General features: G+C 39.8%; 1 protein-coding gene across 5 annotated transcripts in view; it reads left to right on the top strand.

Annotated features, from left to right (window-relative positions):
- Gsap (gamma-secretase activating protein) overlaps positions 1 to 17,107 on the top strand; it is a 96,748-nt gene that overhangs the window by 18,157 nt on the left and 61,484 nt on the right. For all 5 annotated transcript variants that reach the window (XR_013088812.1, XR_013154494.1, XM_076834975.1 and 2 more), the window contains exons 4-6: positions 7,392 to 7,461; positions 7,778 to 7,831; positions 13,456 to 13,544. Coding sequence is in view for 3 of the 5 variants with exons in the window: in XM_076834975.1 (XP_076691090.1) it covers positions 7,392 to 7,461; positions 7,778 to 7,831; positions 13,456 to 13,544 (213 nt within the window). In the remaining 2 variants the exon portion in view is untranslated. The remainder of the gene's footprint in view (positions 1 to 7,391; positions 7,462 to 7,777; positions 7,832 to 13,455; positions 13,545 to 17,107) is intronic.

The following is a 17,107-nucleotide window of genomic DNA, read 5'->3' as shown; positions in this document are numbered from 1 at the left end:
CCACTCAATGAAGAAGGGGAAAGTGCACTTTCTTAGTGCTGGGTCTGGGAAGAAGTACAGAATTCCCACATGACACTCTTGGTCATGAAGGTCTTGGAGGCTCACTTCTATCAGGTGGGGATAAAAGTCTTTATTTCCTTCTTCTTTTTCTTCTTCTGCTTCTTTTTTTTTTTTTGGTGCTGGGGATTGAACCCAGGACCTTGTGCATGAAAGACAGGCGAGCACTCTATCATCTGAGCTATACCCCCAGTCCCAGTCTTTATTTCCCATTTGATCTTTTCTGATAGAAATATGGCAGTGGTGAGAGTGGTGCCTTGTTGCAGCTGGGTAAAGGTGGGAATTTGGTCTCCCCACTCAGCCTTTGCTGGTAGAAGTAGGAGCAGGATTGCATTTCCCCCGTGGTATTTGGTATAGTCTAGAACTTTTCTGCCAGGCAAGGTTCCCCCTTTCTGGTTTCTTTGGCTGGAGATAATGGGTGTGTGTTTCTGTCTGCTCCTATTACTATTGCTCTGTAGTATAGTTTGAAGTCTGGTATCGCTATACCGCCTGATTCACACTTCCTGCTTAGCATTGTTTTTGCTATTCTGGGTCTTTTATTTTTCCATATGAATTTCATGATTGCTTCCTCTATTTCTACATGAAATGCTGTTGGGATTTTGATTGGCATTGCATTAAACCTATAGAGAACTTTTGGTAATATCGCCATTTTGATGATGTTAGTTCTACCTATCCATGAACAGGGTATATTTTTCCATCTTCTAAGATCTTCTTTTATTTCTCTCTTTAGGGTTCTGTAGTTTTCATTGTATAAGTCTTTCACCTCTTTTGTTAGGTTGATTCCCAAGTATTTTATTTTTTTTGAGGATATTGTGAATGGAGTGGTTGTCCTCATTTCCATTTCAGAGGATTTGTCGCTGATATACAGGAATGCCTTTGATTTATGCATGTTGATTTTATATCCTGCCACTTTGCTGAATTCATTTATTAGCTCTAATAGTTTCTTTGTAGACCCTTTTGGGTCTGTTAGGTATAGAATCATGTCATCTGCAAATAGTGATAATTTGAGTTTTCTTTTCCTATTTTTATGCCTTTAATTACTTTTGTCTGTCTAATTGCTCTGGCCAGTGATTCGAGAACTATGTTGAACAGAAGTGGTGAGAGAGGGCATCCCTGTCTTGTTCCAGATTTTAGAGGGAATGCCTTCAGTTTTTCTCCATTCAGAATGATGCTAGCCTGAGGCTTAGCATAGATTGCTTTTACAATATTGAGGTATGTTCCTGTTATCCCTAGTTTTTCTAGAGTTTTGAACATAAAGGGATGCTGTACTTTGTCAAATGCTTTTTCCGCATCTATCGAGATGATCATATGGTTCTTATTTTTAAGCCTATTGATGTGGTGAATAACATTTATTGATTTCCGTATATTGAACCAACCTTGCATCTCAGGGATAAATCCTACCTGATCATGGTGCACAATTTTTTTGATATGTTTTTGTATCCGGTTCGCCAGAAGTTTATTGAGGATTTTTGCATCTAGGTTCATTAGAGATATTGGTCTGTAGTTTTCTTTCTTTGAAGTGTCTTTGTCTGGTTTAGGAATCAGGGTGATGTTGGCCTCATAGAATGAATTTGGAAGTTCTCCCTCTTTTTCTATTTCCTGAAATAGCTTGAAAAGTATTGGTATTAGTTCCTCTTTAAAGGTTTTGTAAAACTCTGCTGTATACCCATCCGGTCCTGGGCTTTTCTTAGTTGGTAGTCTTTTGATGGTTTCTTCTATTTCCTCAATTGATATTGGTCTGTTTAGGTTGTCAATATCCTCCTGACTCAATCTGGGCAGATCATATGACTTAAGAAATTTATCGATGACTTCATTATCTTCTATTTTATTGGAGTATAAGGATTCAAAATAATTTCTGATAATCTTCTGTATTTCTGAAGTGTCTGTTGTGATATTGCCTTTTTCATCCCATATGCTAGTAATTTGAGTTCTCTCTTTTCTTCTCTTCGTTAGCGTGGCTAAGGGTCTGTCGATTTTATTTATTTTTTCAAAGAACCAACTTTTAGTTTTGTCAATTTTTTCAATTGGTTTTTTTGTTTCGATTTCATTAATTTCAGCTCTGATTTTAATTATTTCTTGCCTTCTACTTCTTTTGCTGTTGTTTTGCTCTTCTTTTTCTAGGATTTTGAGATGAAGTATTAGATCATTTATTTGTTGGTTTTTTCTTTTTTTAAGGAATGAACTCCAAGCAATAAATTTTCCTCTTAGAACTGCTTTCAATGTGTCCCATAGATTCCGATATGTTGTGTCTGTGTTTTCATTTATCTCTAAGAATTTTTTAATTTCCTCCTTGATGTTTTCTATAACCCATTGATCATTCAGTAACCTATTGTTCATTCTCCAAGTGATGCATGATTTTTCCTTACTTCTTTTATCGTTGATTTTCAGTTTCATTCCATTATGATCAGATAAGATGCATGGTATTATCTCTACTCCTTTATATTGTCTAAGAGTTGCCCTGTGACATAATATATGATCTATTTTTGAGAAGGATCCATGTGCTGCTGAGAAAAAAGTGTAACTGCTTGATCTTGGGTGGTATATTCTATGTATGTCAATAAAGTCCAGGTTATTAATTATGTTATTGAGTTCTATAGTTTCCTGATTCAACTTTTGTTTGGAAGATCTGTCCAGTGGTGAGAGAGGTGTGTTGAAGTCTACCATGATTATTGTATGGTGGTCTATTAGACTCTTGAACTTGAGAAGAGTTTTTTGATGAACATAGCTGCACCATTGTTTGGGGCATATATATTTATGATTGTTATGTCTTGTTGGTGTATGGTTCCCTTGAGCAGTATGTAGTGTCCCTCTTTATCCCTTTTGATTAACTTTGGCTTGAAATGTATTTTATTTGATATGAGTATGGACACTCCTGCTTGTTTCCGAAGACCATATGAGTGATATGATTTTTCCCAACCTTTCACCTTCAGTGTATGTATCTCTTTTCCTATCAAATGCGTCTCCTGAAGGCAGCATATTGTTGGGTCTTGTTTTGTGATCCATTCTACTAGCCTGTGTCTCTTAATTGGTGAGTTTAAGCCATTAACATTTAGGGTTATTATTGAGATATGGGTTGTTCTTCCAGCCATATTTGTTTATTTATGTTACTAAACATGGTTTGTTTTCCTCTTTGATTATTTCCCCCCCTTCCTTTACTGTACTACCTCCTGCTGTTGGTTTTCATTGATATTTTCCATTTCCTCTTCCTGTAATATTTTGCCGAGGATGTTTTGAAGAGATGGTTTTCTAGCTGCAAATTCTTTTAACTTTTGTTTATCGTGGAAGGTTTTAATTTCATCTTCCATCCTGAAGCTTAATTTCACTGGATACACAATTCTTGGTTGGAACCCATTTTCTTTCAGTGTTTGAAATATGTTATTCCAGGATCTTCTAGCTTTCAGAGTCTGTGTTGAAAGATCAGCTGTTATCCTGATTGGTTTACCCCTAAATGTAATCTGCTTCCTTTCTCTTGTAGCTTTTAAAATTCTCTCCTTATTCTGTATGTTGGGCATCTTCATTATAATGTGTCTAGGTGTGGATCTCTTATGATTTTGCACATTCGGCGTCCTGTAGGCTTCTAGGTTTTGGGATTCTGTCTCATTCTTCAAGTCTGGGAAGTTTTCTCGTATTATTTCATTGAATAGATTGCTCATTCCTTTGGTTTGGACCTCTATACATTCCTGTATCCCAATGACTCTTAAGTTTGGTCTCTTTATGTTATCCCATATTTCTTGAATGTTCTCTCATGGTTTCTTAACAGTTTTGCTAAGCTGTCTATGTTCTTCTCCAGTTGAAATACTTTGTCTTCATTGTCTGATGTTCTATCTTCTAAGTGTTCTACTCTGCTGGTAGTATTCTCAATTGAGTTTTTAAGTTGGTTTATTGCTTCCTGCATTTCTAGGATTTCTGTTTGTTTGTTTTTTATAACCTCTATCTCCCTGTATTATTGATCTTTTGCTTCTTGGATTTGTTTATGAAATTCATTGTCTAAGTGGTCGAAGTGGTCTTTCATTGTCTGATTTTGCTGTCTAATGTCTTCCTTGAGACTCCAGATCATCTGAAGCATGTATATCCTGAATTCTTTATCTGACATTCCATCTGCTGCAGATATTACCTCTTCTAAAGTTGAGTTGACCTGCATTGCTTGTGGTCCTTTCTTTCCTTGTCTTTTCATACTGATCGCGTTTCTTTCTGCTTGGTGAAACTGTTGTGTTATTGATTTTTCCCCCTATATATTTATATTGCTCTTGTATAGTTGCAAAGTCTCCCTCGCAGGCTTTGGCGGTGGTTCTGCCCCTCCTCCAATTGGGGCAATGTGCCTACCACCCCGGCAGGCCGCTGGGCCTGTACTTTCGGTGGGCCTGTTCTTTCGGTGGTCGCAGGTCCGCCTACCTTGCAGGCGCGGCCGGCTCAGACCCTCTGCAGGCTGCTGGGCCTGTTCTGTCAGTGGTCACGGTTCCGCCTACCTTGCAGGCGCGTGGGGCAGCTGTGCCCCTCCGCAGGTTTCTGGGCCTGACCCGCTGGTGGGTCGCAGGTCCGCCTACCTTGCAGGCGCAGGGGGGTGGCTCTGCCGCTCTGTGGATTGCTGTGCCTGTTCTGCTGGTGGGTCGCGGGTCCGCCTACCTTGCAGGCGCCCGGCGGCTCTGCCCCTCCCCCAACCGGGGCGATGTGTCTGGCGGGCCACTGGGCCTGTTTTGTCGGTGGTCACGGTTCTGCCTATCTTGCACGCGCGTGGAGCAGCTGTGCCCCTCCGAGGGTTGCTGGGCCTGACCTGCCAGTGGGTGGCAGGTCCGCCTACCTTGTAGGTGCAGGGGGTGGCTCTGCTGCTCCGCGGGTTGCTGGGCCTGATCTGCTGGTGGGTCACAGGTCTGCCTACCTTGTAGGCTCGCGGCGGCTCTGCCCCTCCCCCAACCGGGGCGATGTGTCTGGTGGGCCGCTGGGCCTGTTCTGTCGGTGGTCACGGTTCTGCCTACCTTGCAGGCGCGTGGGGCAGCTGTGCCCCTCCGCAGGTTGCTGGGCCTGACCTGCCGGTGGTTCGCAGGTGCGCCTCAATGTCCAGTATTTTTATCCCTACAGTGGGAAAAATAGAGGAAAGTGTGTCTACTCTACCTTGGTCTTGATCTCTCAAGTTTTGATTGAATGATCTCTCTCTTTGCCATGCCAAATGGAAAACAATAAGTTATACATATGTAGGCAGATTCCCAAACCTTTCTTCCTCACCCTCTGTACCTTCTACTTCCTCTCTGTTTTAGGCAGACCTACCTTTTTAGTGCATACAGGAGTGAATATGACATAAGCTGGTTGACTATAACTGTATAATAGACTTTGGGAATTTGGACGTGGACCCTTCCATTGGGTGTGGTGAGGGATGAATGAGGTTGGGACCACTGTGGCTCTGAGGAATAGAACATAGAATATCATTGCATGGATGCTAAAATTGTATTTAACCCAGATAACAGAAAGAATGATTGTTTCCAGCTTTAGATCAAGCTAATGCTGAAGCCATATGCCCTACATTATTCAATTCCATGAGCCACTATGTAGTTGCCTTTTTGCATAAGCTAGGTTAGGGGAGAGTTTTTGATGCTCATAATGGAAGAATTCAATTCTTGCATACATTTTGACCTACAAATTCTACTTTGAGGTATGATTCTTCAGAAAGACTTGTATGTGCTTACAAAGATATATATAAAAGTACATTGGGTCATTATACCTTAAAGCTGGCAGTAAACTAAGGGGCCATCAGTAAGTTTTTGGGACAGCAATATGACCATTAAAGGGTTAAGAAGTCTATAAATGTATACTGTCACAGGAGTCTCTCCAAAACATATTGTTATACGAAAAAAGCAAGTTGTAAGGATAATACCTTCCATTTACGTTTTAAAAAACTTAAAGCTATGAACTGTGAGGGATACTACATTAAAATTATTTTAAAAGATCTGGAAGTCTACAGAGCAAATTATAAACATGCTCCCTTTTGAATGGGAGTTGGGATCGACTACTAAATGGAAGATTTGACTGACTTTGTAGTATTTTCATCTTTTAAATACTGAGAATGTGTTCATGTGTTGTTTTATAGTTAAAAGAATAAAACATTGGGCTGGGGATGTGGCTCAAGCGGTAGTGCACTCGTGTGTGCGGCCGGGGTTCGATCATCAGCACTACATACAAACAGAGATGTTGTGTCCACTGAAAACTAACTAAATAAATAAATATTAAAATTTTCTCTCTCTCTCTCTCTCTCAAAAAAAAAAAAATTAAAATTAGAAAATTTTTTAAAAAATTTAAAAAAGAATAAATCATTAAAAGCTAAATATCTACATGATCCTTCTTTTCTTATACATTAGAATCCCTTGGAGCAAGAGTTAAAGAAAACCAAAATGTATTCCAGGAATTCAGTGCTTTTGTATTCAGTCAGTTCACCTTTCCTGTTTCCTGACTTCCCCAGTATTTTTCACCACTTTTGGCCACCCAGTCTAGTGTGTTCAGCCTGCAAGTACTAATTACCTTCTAACTACTTCTGCCATTCACTGCTTCCCTGAGCCTGTTCTCTCCTGAGGTCTGAGACTCTTCATTGTTCCCTTATCTTCTGGGTAAACTTGAAAGGAGTTTGCTTAATGAACTGCAGTTGTCTCCAGTTCCTCAATCTGCACATCACACCCTCCTCCTGTGTGACTGTTTTCATTTCCTCTAATACTTCAGGAAATGGAGTCTTCTGATATTTTGAACAATTCAAACAGCAATAAGAAAAAAGATTATAGACAACTTATTTGCTAATTCTCTAAATATAAGATACGCTTGTGCCAGTCCCTGAGACATAACTAATGATATCATGGTCAGTTGGGTATTTGATTAAAAAACTTTATTCAATAATTATCATACCAACATTTGAGTACTTATTATGTGTGGCACACATTATACTAAAGACTTCATTTGTTCTTTCTCTTGATCCTCCTAACAATCATATGAGATAGGTACTGTGATTTCTATGTTATTGATGGGGGGATAGATTGAATAATTTGTCCAAAGTCACACAGCTTCCAAGTGACAGTTACAATTTGAACATGGGACTAGTTTGACTCCAAAGTCTGTGTGCTTACCCACTGTGTTTGGTTATCTCATGGCTAAGTTTCAGTGCCAAATATGGCCTACAATTGCAAACTTATCTTTAAAATAATGCACAATATCTCAGCATGGATAAACTAGTTCATTGAGTATTCTTTAATGAAATATTTCACCATAATACTTGATACAAAGCCCAGTGGGATTTTTTTTGTACCATTGTTATTTGATATAAAACTTCAAATTAAAAAGGGAAACTTTTGTTTTAATAGCATCTATATACCTTTGAGAAAGACTTGCAAGTTGTCAGTTGCTCTGTCAACAGGGAGAAAACTTTACTTGGTAAGTCAATCTTTTTTGTTGCTATATATCAAGAACTAACTACATCTTTTAAAAGTTTTAAAGTATTGGATTTTAGGATATTTGATTATTCTACAACAATAGGTCTGGGAAAGAAATGTTCTTGGGAAATTATTTTGGAAATTAAGAATCTGCAAATAGACCTACAAAAAAGAACCTTTTGCATTCTACCTTAATGTTCCATAACAAAGCCTTAAACACTTAAACACTCATTTACTTCAGGTATAAAATGGTAAACTTTAATAAGATACTACATGTATCAATTGCTAATGGATTTTTTTTTTCCTTTTTCCATTAGCTGCAAGTTTAGTTCAATCTGCTGAAGAAGGTAGAAGGAATGAGCTACTACCAGGTAATGAAATTATGCTTTTCTTGATATATTGGTAGATGATTTATTGAACTAAGTCAAATGCCAAGCATCTTTAGAAAAAGCTTTGTCTTAGACTTATTTTTCAAGTAAGCATAAAGGTCCAAAAACAGCAAAAGTATTAAGGTGATAAATATCACCTGAAGACTGAGGCTGAGATGACACTAGAATCCTATGGCCAGAAGCTGTCAAAAAAAAAAAAAAGTTTGGGGAAGCCCCAAATACCATTTTAAAAATTCCTGATTGGGTAATGACTGTTACCTAGCACATTGTGAAAAACCTACCAATACACAATAAAAAAAAAATTCTCATTTGCCAAGGCCTGCTTAGTACTTTTTTAGTCATGTGACTCTCACCTTTTTAATCTAACATTTTGTGTCATCCATCTGTCCATAACTCAACAGTATTGAATAATTTCTGTGGGTGAGACACTAGGCATCGTGCTGGGGATACAATGCAAATGTCTATGGTAAGTAAATAAGGAAAATAGTGTCTTGTTTCCATTTTAACATAGAAACTGGGAAATATTTCTTCTCTTTTATAGGGGGTGGGAGGGATCTCAAGAGCTATAGAGATGTGGTGTGGTGTGGATCCCCCATGGGAGACTTCACAGGGGAAGCCACTACTCAGCTTTAACTTTTTGTTGTCACGTGGGGGCTGTAAGTCCAGCAGGGTCAGCTTTTCAATTTAAGAGAAGTCTGGACCTTTATGTAATATATAGGTATGTAAAAATTGGTTCAAGTTTTTTTTTTTTTTAAATCCTGCCCAGGCAATAACCACCACCTGTGGGCTGGAGCAAGCGTGTGGACTACCACCATTCAACCTTTGGTCTAATGGATCACGTATCAATCCCGTACTGTTCTGATCCCAGGTGCTTTCCATCTGGTCTATTTATTTGGCATTTAAATTTCTTCTTTGTTAGCTTAGTTCCCACTCAGCATCTGATGGAAAAACCCTTTATACCCTGTTTTTCCATATGAGGCCTATGAAGAATCCTGGGTTTCTCATGACACATGTTCCCAGCTTTGAGAGGCAAGGAGACCAGAGTTGAGTCTGGATGGGTCCTACTTGGAGTGCTCAGCATAATAGCTTAGGGCAGGTGTTGGTGGACAGGAGCTTTCCCTGACATCTCGTTGTATTCATTGCCCTTGCCTCCCCTTGCCTTGATACACTGAGAACCTGCTTCTGTACCTCCTTTTGGTAGTTCCCCAGAACTCTCTGCTCCTCTTAAAATTAGGTGCAAAACTCACTTCGGAGGAGATGGAACTGAACTAACTTAAGCAAAATGGGATCTAGGACATTGGTATCCTGACCCCTAAAACAAGGGTATGGAAAAAAACAGGATCTGACCTCGATCTCCTGGGCTAATAAACCCCTTTGTCCCAGAAAGGAAAGCCTCACTGCTTGGGTTTCTTGAGATGGTGAGACTGGGCATCTATACACAACCTTGGATTTGCTTCCTGTGTCTCCCAGGTCTTGTTGTGCCTCATTCCTTTTAGCCTTAGACATACTTTATTCTGTTAAACGCAGCTGCAACTGTATTTTTTACTTGACATTCATCTATGCACAATTGTTGTACAGAACAATAATCTTTAGTGACTATGCTATAAAATGTGCTTTCAGATCAAATTTAAAATTGTATTTGATAAAATAGTAAATTATATGCAGATATGCTTGTTCAGTCTTTTAAGCTTGCACCTATAGTGAGATTATTTGCTTGTATCTTTAAAAACATTAGAATGAATATTGTTAGGTATTGCATTGGGTACCTCATAGCTTTAATTAGCTTACCTTTTATGCTGGCCACTGAGGTGAGAGCCAGCTCTGTCCAGGTGTAATTTGACAGTGCCTTACCTTAGTTGCTCTGCCTATTTCTTACTTTCTGCCTGGGGCCTTTGGAAAAATCTCTTTATTCCCTATACTTGTACAGCCAGGAAGTGTGGTTGGAAGTGATGCACAGTAGGGCAACTCAGGATCAATGAACTAAATGGGGCTAATTGTTCTCTATTTCCATTCCTAGAATGAGTAGTTCTGAGGTGCCCCCAAAGCACACTCAGTTCGACATGCCTCACAGACATCATGGTAGAGAAGTGAGGTAGGAATTTGAACAAGTCAGAAGCTCAGCTGAGAGTTTCGGGGTGGAGATATAAGTCATCAGTGTTCATCATAGGAAGGTTTCATTTTGTTAAGATTTCAGAAATGATGTAACCAAAAAGCATTTTAGAGTCTGTTATAATGTTTTGTATTTTGGATGGGTATTTTGGAAAGACTTAACCGTTCCATAAATGATCTTGTAAGCCGTTTGATTAAAAAAAAAAAATACACACACACACACACACACACACACACACACAGTTTGCTACAAGGTGTTACTTAACAGTCACTTAAAATGAGATTTGGTTTTTCATTGCAAAAGAGACAAACTAACATTTTTTTCAGAGTTCTTTGATCCACATGTTTTACAATGCAGTTTTTATCAACAGTGCTTCTCTCCTTGGCTGTGACCACACAGAATTAGTGTTTTATTTAGAAAATGGCTTTTACTGGGAAACCAGGTCCAGGCTGTCCTCCACACTGTCCCCTGTGGAGTTGCATTTGCCACAGTGCTGCCGGCAAGCAGCAACTGGGGTGATCACATGTGTTGGGGTCCCACTTCCACTGACTCCTGGAGATCCATTCAGTGTTAGGGCCAGTGAAGAGCTTCAGAGTGTGGTTCAATTCAGGAGCCCCACTAACCAGAGCTCCTCCAACTCTCCCAACCTTATCACCAACTCTTGAGATATACCATCTCTTGCATCAGACCAAGTTCTTCTGCCACCTTCTTCCCTCCCATGTCATCCCCGTCCCTGTACTTTAATCTTGCTGTGTCTCTTCCTGGGATATCCATATCCTGCCTGGCTGCAAGTTCCCCTTTGGTGATATCCTCCCAGGCTCCACTGATATTTTGATTTTTCTACATTTTTTTTGTGGGGGCGGAGTGGTTTCAGGGAACACTTGACCACTGAGCTATATCCCCAGACCTATTTTATATTTTATTTAGAGACAGGGTCTCACTGAGTTGCTTAGCACCTTGCTTTTGCTGAGGCTGGCTTTGAACTCACGGTCCTTCTGCCTCAGCTCCCAAGCTGCTGGGATTACAGGTGTGCGTCTCTATGCCCCACTTGATTTTTCTACATTCTTAATACAAGTTTAGCACTTCATGGAATCATAGGATTTTTATGACTGAGAGTGATTATAGAAATAATCTGTTTCTGTAGTCTTTCATTTTAATAACAAGGTATTATGGCCTAGAAAAACTTGGGTGATATGTTGAAAAGTATATTACGTTAGTGGCAGAGCCAAGATTAGGAATGATGTCTCCAGAATTCTAATCCAGAATGCTTCCTGCTTCACTGTGAAAGCACATGGTATGCTACTGAGGGAAATTCCTGTTTGCAAAGGTTTGCTCTTAAAATTATAGCAGTTATATAACTAAATGTCTGGGCTTCACTGAAGAAGGAGAAAATTAGAAATACTTTTTTTCTTGAAGATAAGAAAATTTAGCTGATTATCTTATTTGAGTATAAATTCATACTAAAAAGGTCAAATATGAGTTGTTTATTTTTCCAGTGAGAAAGTTTGTTCAGTCCCCCCACCCCAATTTTTCCCCCAAGTTGGAATATATTACCTTTTATGGCAAGAGATAAAATAGTTAAATGTTGTTTATCCTATTTAATAATTTAGTTACACATTTAAAATATTGATAGGGGAAATTTGCCTCCACCCCACTCTCGCCTTTCACAGAACATTTCTATTCTGTTTTTTCTTTTTGTGAAATGCTTTGACATCAATTTCTTTATTATTCCTGGTGCCATTTTTTTAAATCATCCAGCAGATTTCTAAGCCTGCTCACCTTTGCCTCTGTCCCGATTATGTGGAGTACAACCCTGTTGAATTGGTGTACAAACCTGTCACTAGGATTTTTATCCTGAGCTATAAGTATTTTTCTTTTTCATTAAACATTTTTTGGGGGGTTATCAAGGATTGAACTCGGGGGCACTCAACCACTGAGCCACATCCCCAGCCCTGTTTTGTATTTTATTTAGAGACAGGGTCTCACTGAATTGCTTAGCACTTTGCTTTTGCTGAGGCTGGTTTTGAACTAGTGATCCTCCTGCCTCAGCCTCCTGAGTCACTGGGATTACAGGCATGTGCCACCATCCCCTGCCCAAACATTTGGTTTTTAGTCTACAGTTAGATAACTCATTGCTCTCTTGTTTTTTCAAGTGGTCTTTGAGAGACATGTTAATAGAACTGTCCATCCTTCATTGTTAAGCCATATCCCAGAAGTTGTTTCACATTCTTTACCTTTTTAAAATCAGTGCTGTCATGTTACTTTCTTAAATATTGAAAATTGGTATTGATTTTCAGGCTATTGTACTGTTCCCAGATTATACATTATTCAAAATGAAGTCCTTGTGAGAGCACCTGATCTTTATTAGAGACTTAAGCACTCAATACAAGGCAACACTTTGTTTTCTGAGGGTTAGTAGTGGGGGAGGGGGATCTCTGACCTAAAATTGGAAATCTGTGGTAAACCCCTTCCAGCCTGTGCCCACGGACTTCCTCCTAATCATTGTGTTTTATGACATTCGCTCAGATGTGACACTGAGGCCCTAAATGGGCCATTATCACTGTTCCTGAGGGAAACCAGCCTGTCCTACTGATAGGTGCTGTCAGCCATAAACGTGTTTGTGCATCAGAAATATCTTTACACTTTCATACACAGTGTTTGCCATTGTGCTGCAGAATTGAAGTGACACTGAGATGTGTTTATTTAGACTTAGAAACCTAGGGGACCTGTGAAGCTATGTTAAAAATGGCCGAGGAATGGATGGAAGCTTGTTCCTTGCTTCGAGCATATTGCCTTGTGATGTTTTCTCTGTTTTGGAGCCCACTCCCCACCATCGCCTCCATGCTGGGGATCAAACCCAGAGCTACCCCTGAAACATACTTTGGTGTGACAAAGGGTAAAAGTGAACTTTAAGAAGATTCCTTTTCTTTAAGGATCGGCATAATGCAATAGGAAACACAGTTACATTTTCAAAACTCAGATGTACCTATGTTGCAAATCTTAGAATCACAATAATTTGCGGAGAGATGAGGCCATTGGAACCCAGTTTGTGAGGCACTGGAATGCATTGCTGGTGAGGGTTCAAAATGACATCATCTTCTATTTCAAAAACCACTTGTATTTCAGATGTGATGCTTTCCCCCTGGTGTCTGTTGCTGTTTACAGGAACGCTCAAAAACTTCCTTTTGACATTTGCATTTTTTGAGCATCCTTTGGTCCTCATAATACAATGCAGCCTCCTTACAGTGTCAAGAATGTAGAAGGCAGGTCCTTTGGCACAGTGATTGCTCTTTGGGGTCCTGGAGTGACACATTATCCCTGGAGAGTGGAAATGGGATGGAATTACAGTTTATGTCACCTCAAGGGACTTTATAATGTGGGAAAATTGCTTTGTGTGGTGTAATAGGATTTACCAGGAATTCCTCTCCCTACTTGCTTTGGAAAATATAATATGATATTCTAATATTTACTTCTAAAAGCCTTCTTTTCTCTGTAGGATCAAAGTGCTTAACTTTGCTGGTTGAAATCCACCCTGTTAACAATGTGAAGGTTCTAAAAGCAGTGGATAGCTATATTTGGGTACAGGTAAGTAAGCTCGTCATCTATCACTTATCTCATTAATAAAAAGGTATGAAACCTAGTGGAAAAATATTTACAAAGTGCTTTCACACGCATTATCACATTTAATCCTCAAAGCAATCTTGTAGGTGGATACAGCTAGATACACTGCCTCTTCCTTTACAAACATGGAAATTAGGAACTCAAGTGTTAGTTTCTCCGATTCTGCTACAGCATGACTTGTCTGATGGCAAGGCAATATGTTTGACATGATGAAACACTGGATATGAAAACATGTTTATGGTAAACATTAACGGTTTATTTACCCAGTGCAGTGGTGCACACCTGTAAACCCAGCAACTGGGAAGCCCGAGGCAAGTGGATGGCAAGTTCAAGGCCAGCCTTGGCCACTTAGATTCTTTCTCAAAATAAAGTAAAAATAAACAGGGCTGGGAATGCAGTTCAGAAGTAGAGTGCCCCTAGGTTAAATCCCGAGTTTCTCTCCCTCTCTCTCCTCCCCTCTCCCCCCCCTGCCCCCTCTCACTCTCTCTCTCTCTCTCTCTCTCTCTCTACACACACACACACACACACACACACACAGAGTTAATTAATCTGTCAACCATATGATTATATTATCTATGACTAAGTGACTTAATAAATCCGTGGATTTATCAATTCCATGGATACAGAAGCATTTTGTGTATAATGGCATGTGGATTACTATCTTCTTTATTTGCAGATTCCATGTTTGCAAATTCTTGCTAAAATTGATTGGTAACTCAATATTAACACTCAAGGCACTTTCCTCATCATTTACAGATGTGCTGAGTGATGAAGAAATTCAAATCACCTGAGGTGAACGTCCCCAGCAGACGTTGAATAAGGAGAGCTTTGCCTTGTTTTGGTTCTCATGCTGTAAACAGGGAGGCTTGTGCCATATTATTCTAATTTTTGTGGTCTTGTTGGTGATTTCTCTGTTTTAAATGCCCTCCCCCCGCGTATTGTGGAAATGCTTTCTAGTGTTCCCAGGGGCAGGAAGGCTGTGATGTGCCTTTTTTAGACAGAGTATGTGTGCTGCTTTGGTACATTTCATTCTGGCATGAATCGTAACTTCTCTAACTTGGCCCTGAGCTCAAAGTTAGGGAAGCAACAATATATATAAATTCTCTTTTAAACAGAAACACGTAAAATCTATGGATAATACATAAGTGTTATGAAAAGAAATGTGAAGAACAGAGGCTCACAGTAACCTAGCCTTGTTTTTGCCCTAGGCAAGGTTAGTATGCAGTAGACAGTGTTTTGGTGATTTTATGGAACACAGTTGCCACAGATAACAAGAATCAACTGTGCACAGACATCTTAGGGCTTAATTTCCCTCTGCATAATTTCAGATTCTGCTACAGGTCAAAACATTCCTTTTGGTCTACCTGGGGTCCACTGGTGTCACGTGAAGTACCTGCTCCTTCCTTCCCACCCCACCCCCACTCCCAGCCAGCAGCCAGCACGTTTAGGAGAGGGGTTGTCTCTCCTCTGTCCTGGGTCCTCTGCTGTCAGCAGTCCTTCCAGCTGTGCACTTTTCTTTCCACTCCTGTTGTTTCTAGATGGGTTTGGCCTGGAACTCCCAAGCTGTATTTCTCCTCCCTGGAAAGTCTGTCATCAGTGCAGGGGTGACTGTGGGACAGAGGCACACTTCCCTTTTCTGGCTTGTTTTGGGGCTTCCCTACCCAGTGCAAATAACAGACATTATTGAACATTTGGGGCAACTAAAGGGAATCACAGCATAGAGTTTTTATAAGTCATGTAACATTGTGAGTAGATTAAAAGCCACTGAAAATTATGTCAGTTGAAGTGGTTAAAACTATGAATTTTATGTGAATTTAGAAAATTAAAAGCATATGATATATGACAGCTTTTATAGGCCAAAAGAAAAGAAAATTTCCACCCAAATCAAGTACAGCCTGCACACACTCTGTGGACCCGTCTCAGTTCCTAGTCCTGCTTCCTGCTTCTCATGTCTGTGCCTCTAGAGAGAGAAGCTCCTCCAAACTTCCATGGCTTAGCTTCACCTTTTCCCTCCCTTCCTCTCCCCACTTAGAGTGATGTCATTTCACAGTCTACTGGGTTATCACTGGGACCCATCTCACTTTATCACCAAAACATGCATGGTGATCTCCAGTCGTATGTTTCCCTGGTCACCGTCTCAGAGGATCTTCAGCAGGACAATGGTGGGTGGTGCTTGCACCCTAGTCTGGTACCCTTTGAGAGATCCCTAACAGTATGAGGTGCATCTTCCAGATAGTTCCAGTGTGTAAATACATACCCCTCTATACAACTAGACTACCTGCTCCCCAAAGACTAGCACCAGTTCCCAGTCTAGCTCCATACTTGTGAAAATAGATGTTTTCTTAAATATGTGTAAAACCTGCATAACTTCCTATTTAGGATGCACTTATGTAGTTGTATTTGAAGCCCCCCTCCCTTTTCTTTTTAAACTTCGGGGCTTTGCTCTAAGGCTGCCTTATAGTAGGAAAAAAAAGAACCATCACCTGGATGGGCTTTAAAAAAAAAAATCACTTTCTTACTGGTCACCTATGCAAAGACCAGGCAGAGGGGTAGAGGTTGACAATTATTAATGCTGTAGCACCTCATGTTCCTAATTTGGAAGATCCCCACCATCTTGGTAGACTCAGGAGGCCATACTGTCTCCTATGGGAGTATCTCCTTATTTTGAAGCACTGAGTCTTTGCTCTACTGTTATGTGTGTGGTGCAAATTATTTCTGCCTTTTTTCCAACCCCAGTGCTCGGTGTGTCTTATTTGTGCACAATTTCACAATTATGAATAATGAGCTCTATATTTTTGTAGCCAATGTACCACATTGATGTTTATTTTGTAATTTAAGGTTATTGCCACGAGGAATGGTGGGAAGTTTTGCTTTTCAATTCCGAATGTCCTTTTTGTATATGCATGTATGTATGAATTGAACCCAGTGCCTTGGGTATGCAGACAAGTACTTCACCACTGAACTATGTCCCCAGTCCTTTGTTTTTTAATTCTAAAAGGGAATTTGACTATAAACCCTTAAATTGACCAGTTCTATTTCTAACTTATTATGAAAAATTAGGACACTAGGTAATGTATTTAATCATTTTCCTAAGTTTTAGTAAGACTGATGACTATAAAATAGAAATATAAAAAGTTATGTCCTTTCATAAAGTTTTTAAGTCTTGGGGGCAGGAGGAAGGACAAAATTTACTGGTGGATCTTACCTAGTAAGCTGTTTTTCATGCCAGAAAATGAAATTGTTGATTTGCAGTCACCTTTTGATGATGAAAGAATTAAGCCACTGGAGTCATCCCATGACCAGTTTTCCTCATTATCACGGTTGATAGGGTCAGGCCTGGTGGTGCTGGCTGCCTGTTTTGTCCTATGAGAATCCTGTGTAAACCACAAAGAAGAAATGGGGTGAAATAAGTCTTTTCTTCCCAGTGGTGATCATTCTGTCTTTGAGGCTTGTACATTGTCAACCACAGGCCACATCATGACTCACTGAACTTTTTTTGAAAATCCCCAATTATGTCGTGCTTTGCT

The sequence above is a fragment of the Callospermophilus lateralis genome, chromosome 1 (genome assembly GCF_048772815.1).
Source record: "Callospermophilus lateralis isolate mCalLat2 chromosome 1, mCalLat2.hap1, whole genome shotgun sequence".
NCBI lineage: Eukaryota > Metazoa > Chordata > Mammalia > Rodentia > Sciuridae > Callospermophilus > Callospermophilus lateralis.
Note: the sequence above shows the minus strand (reverse complement) of the source record. Positions and strands in the feature narration are given on the sequence as shown.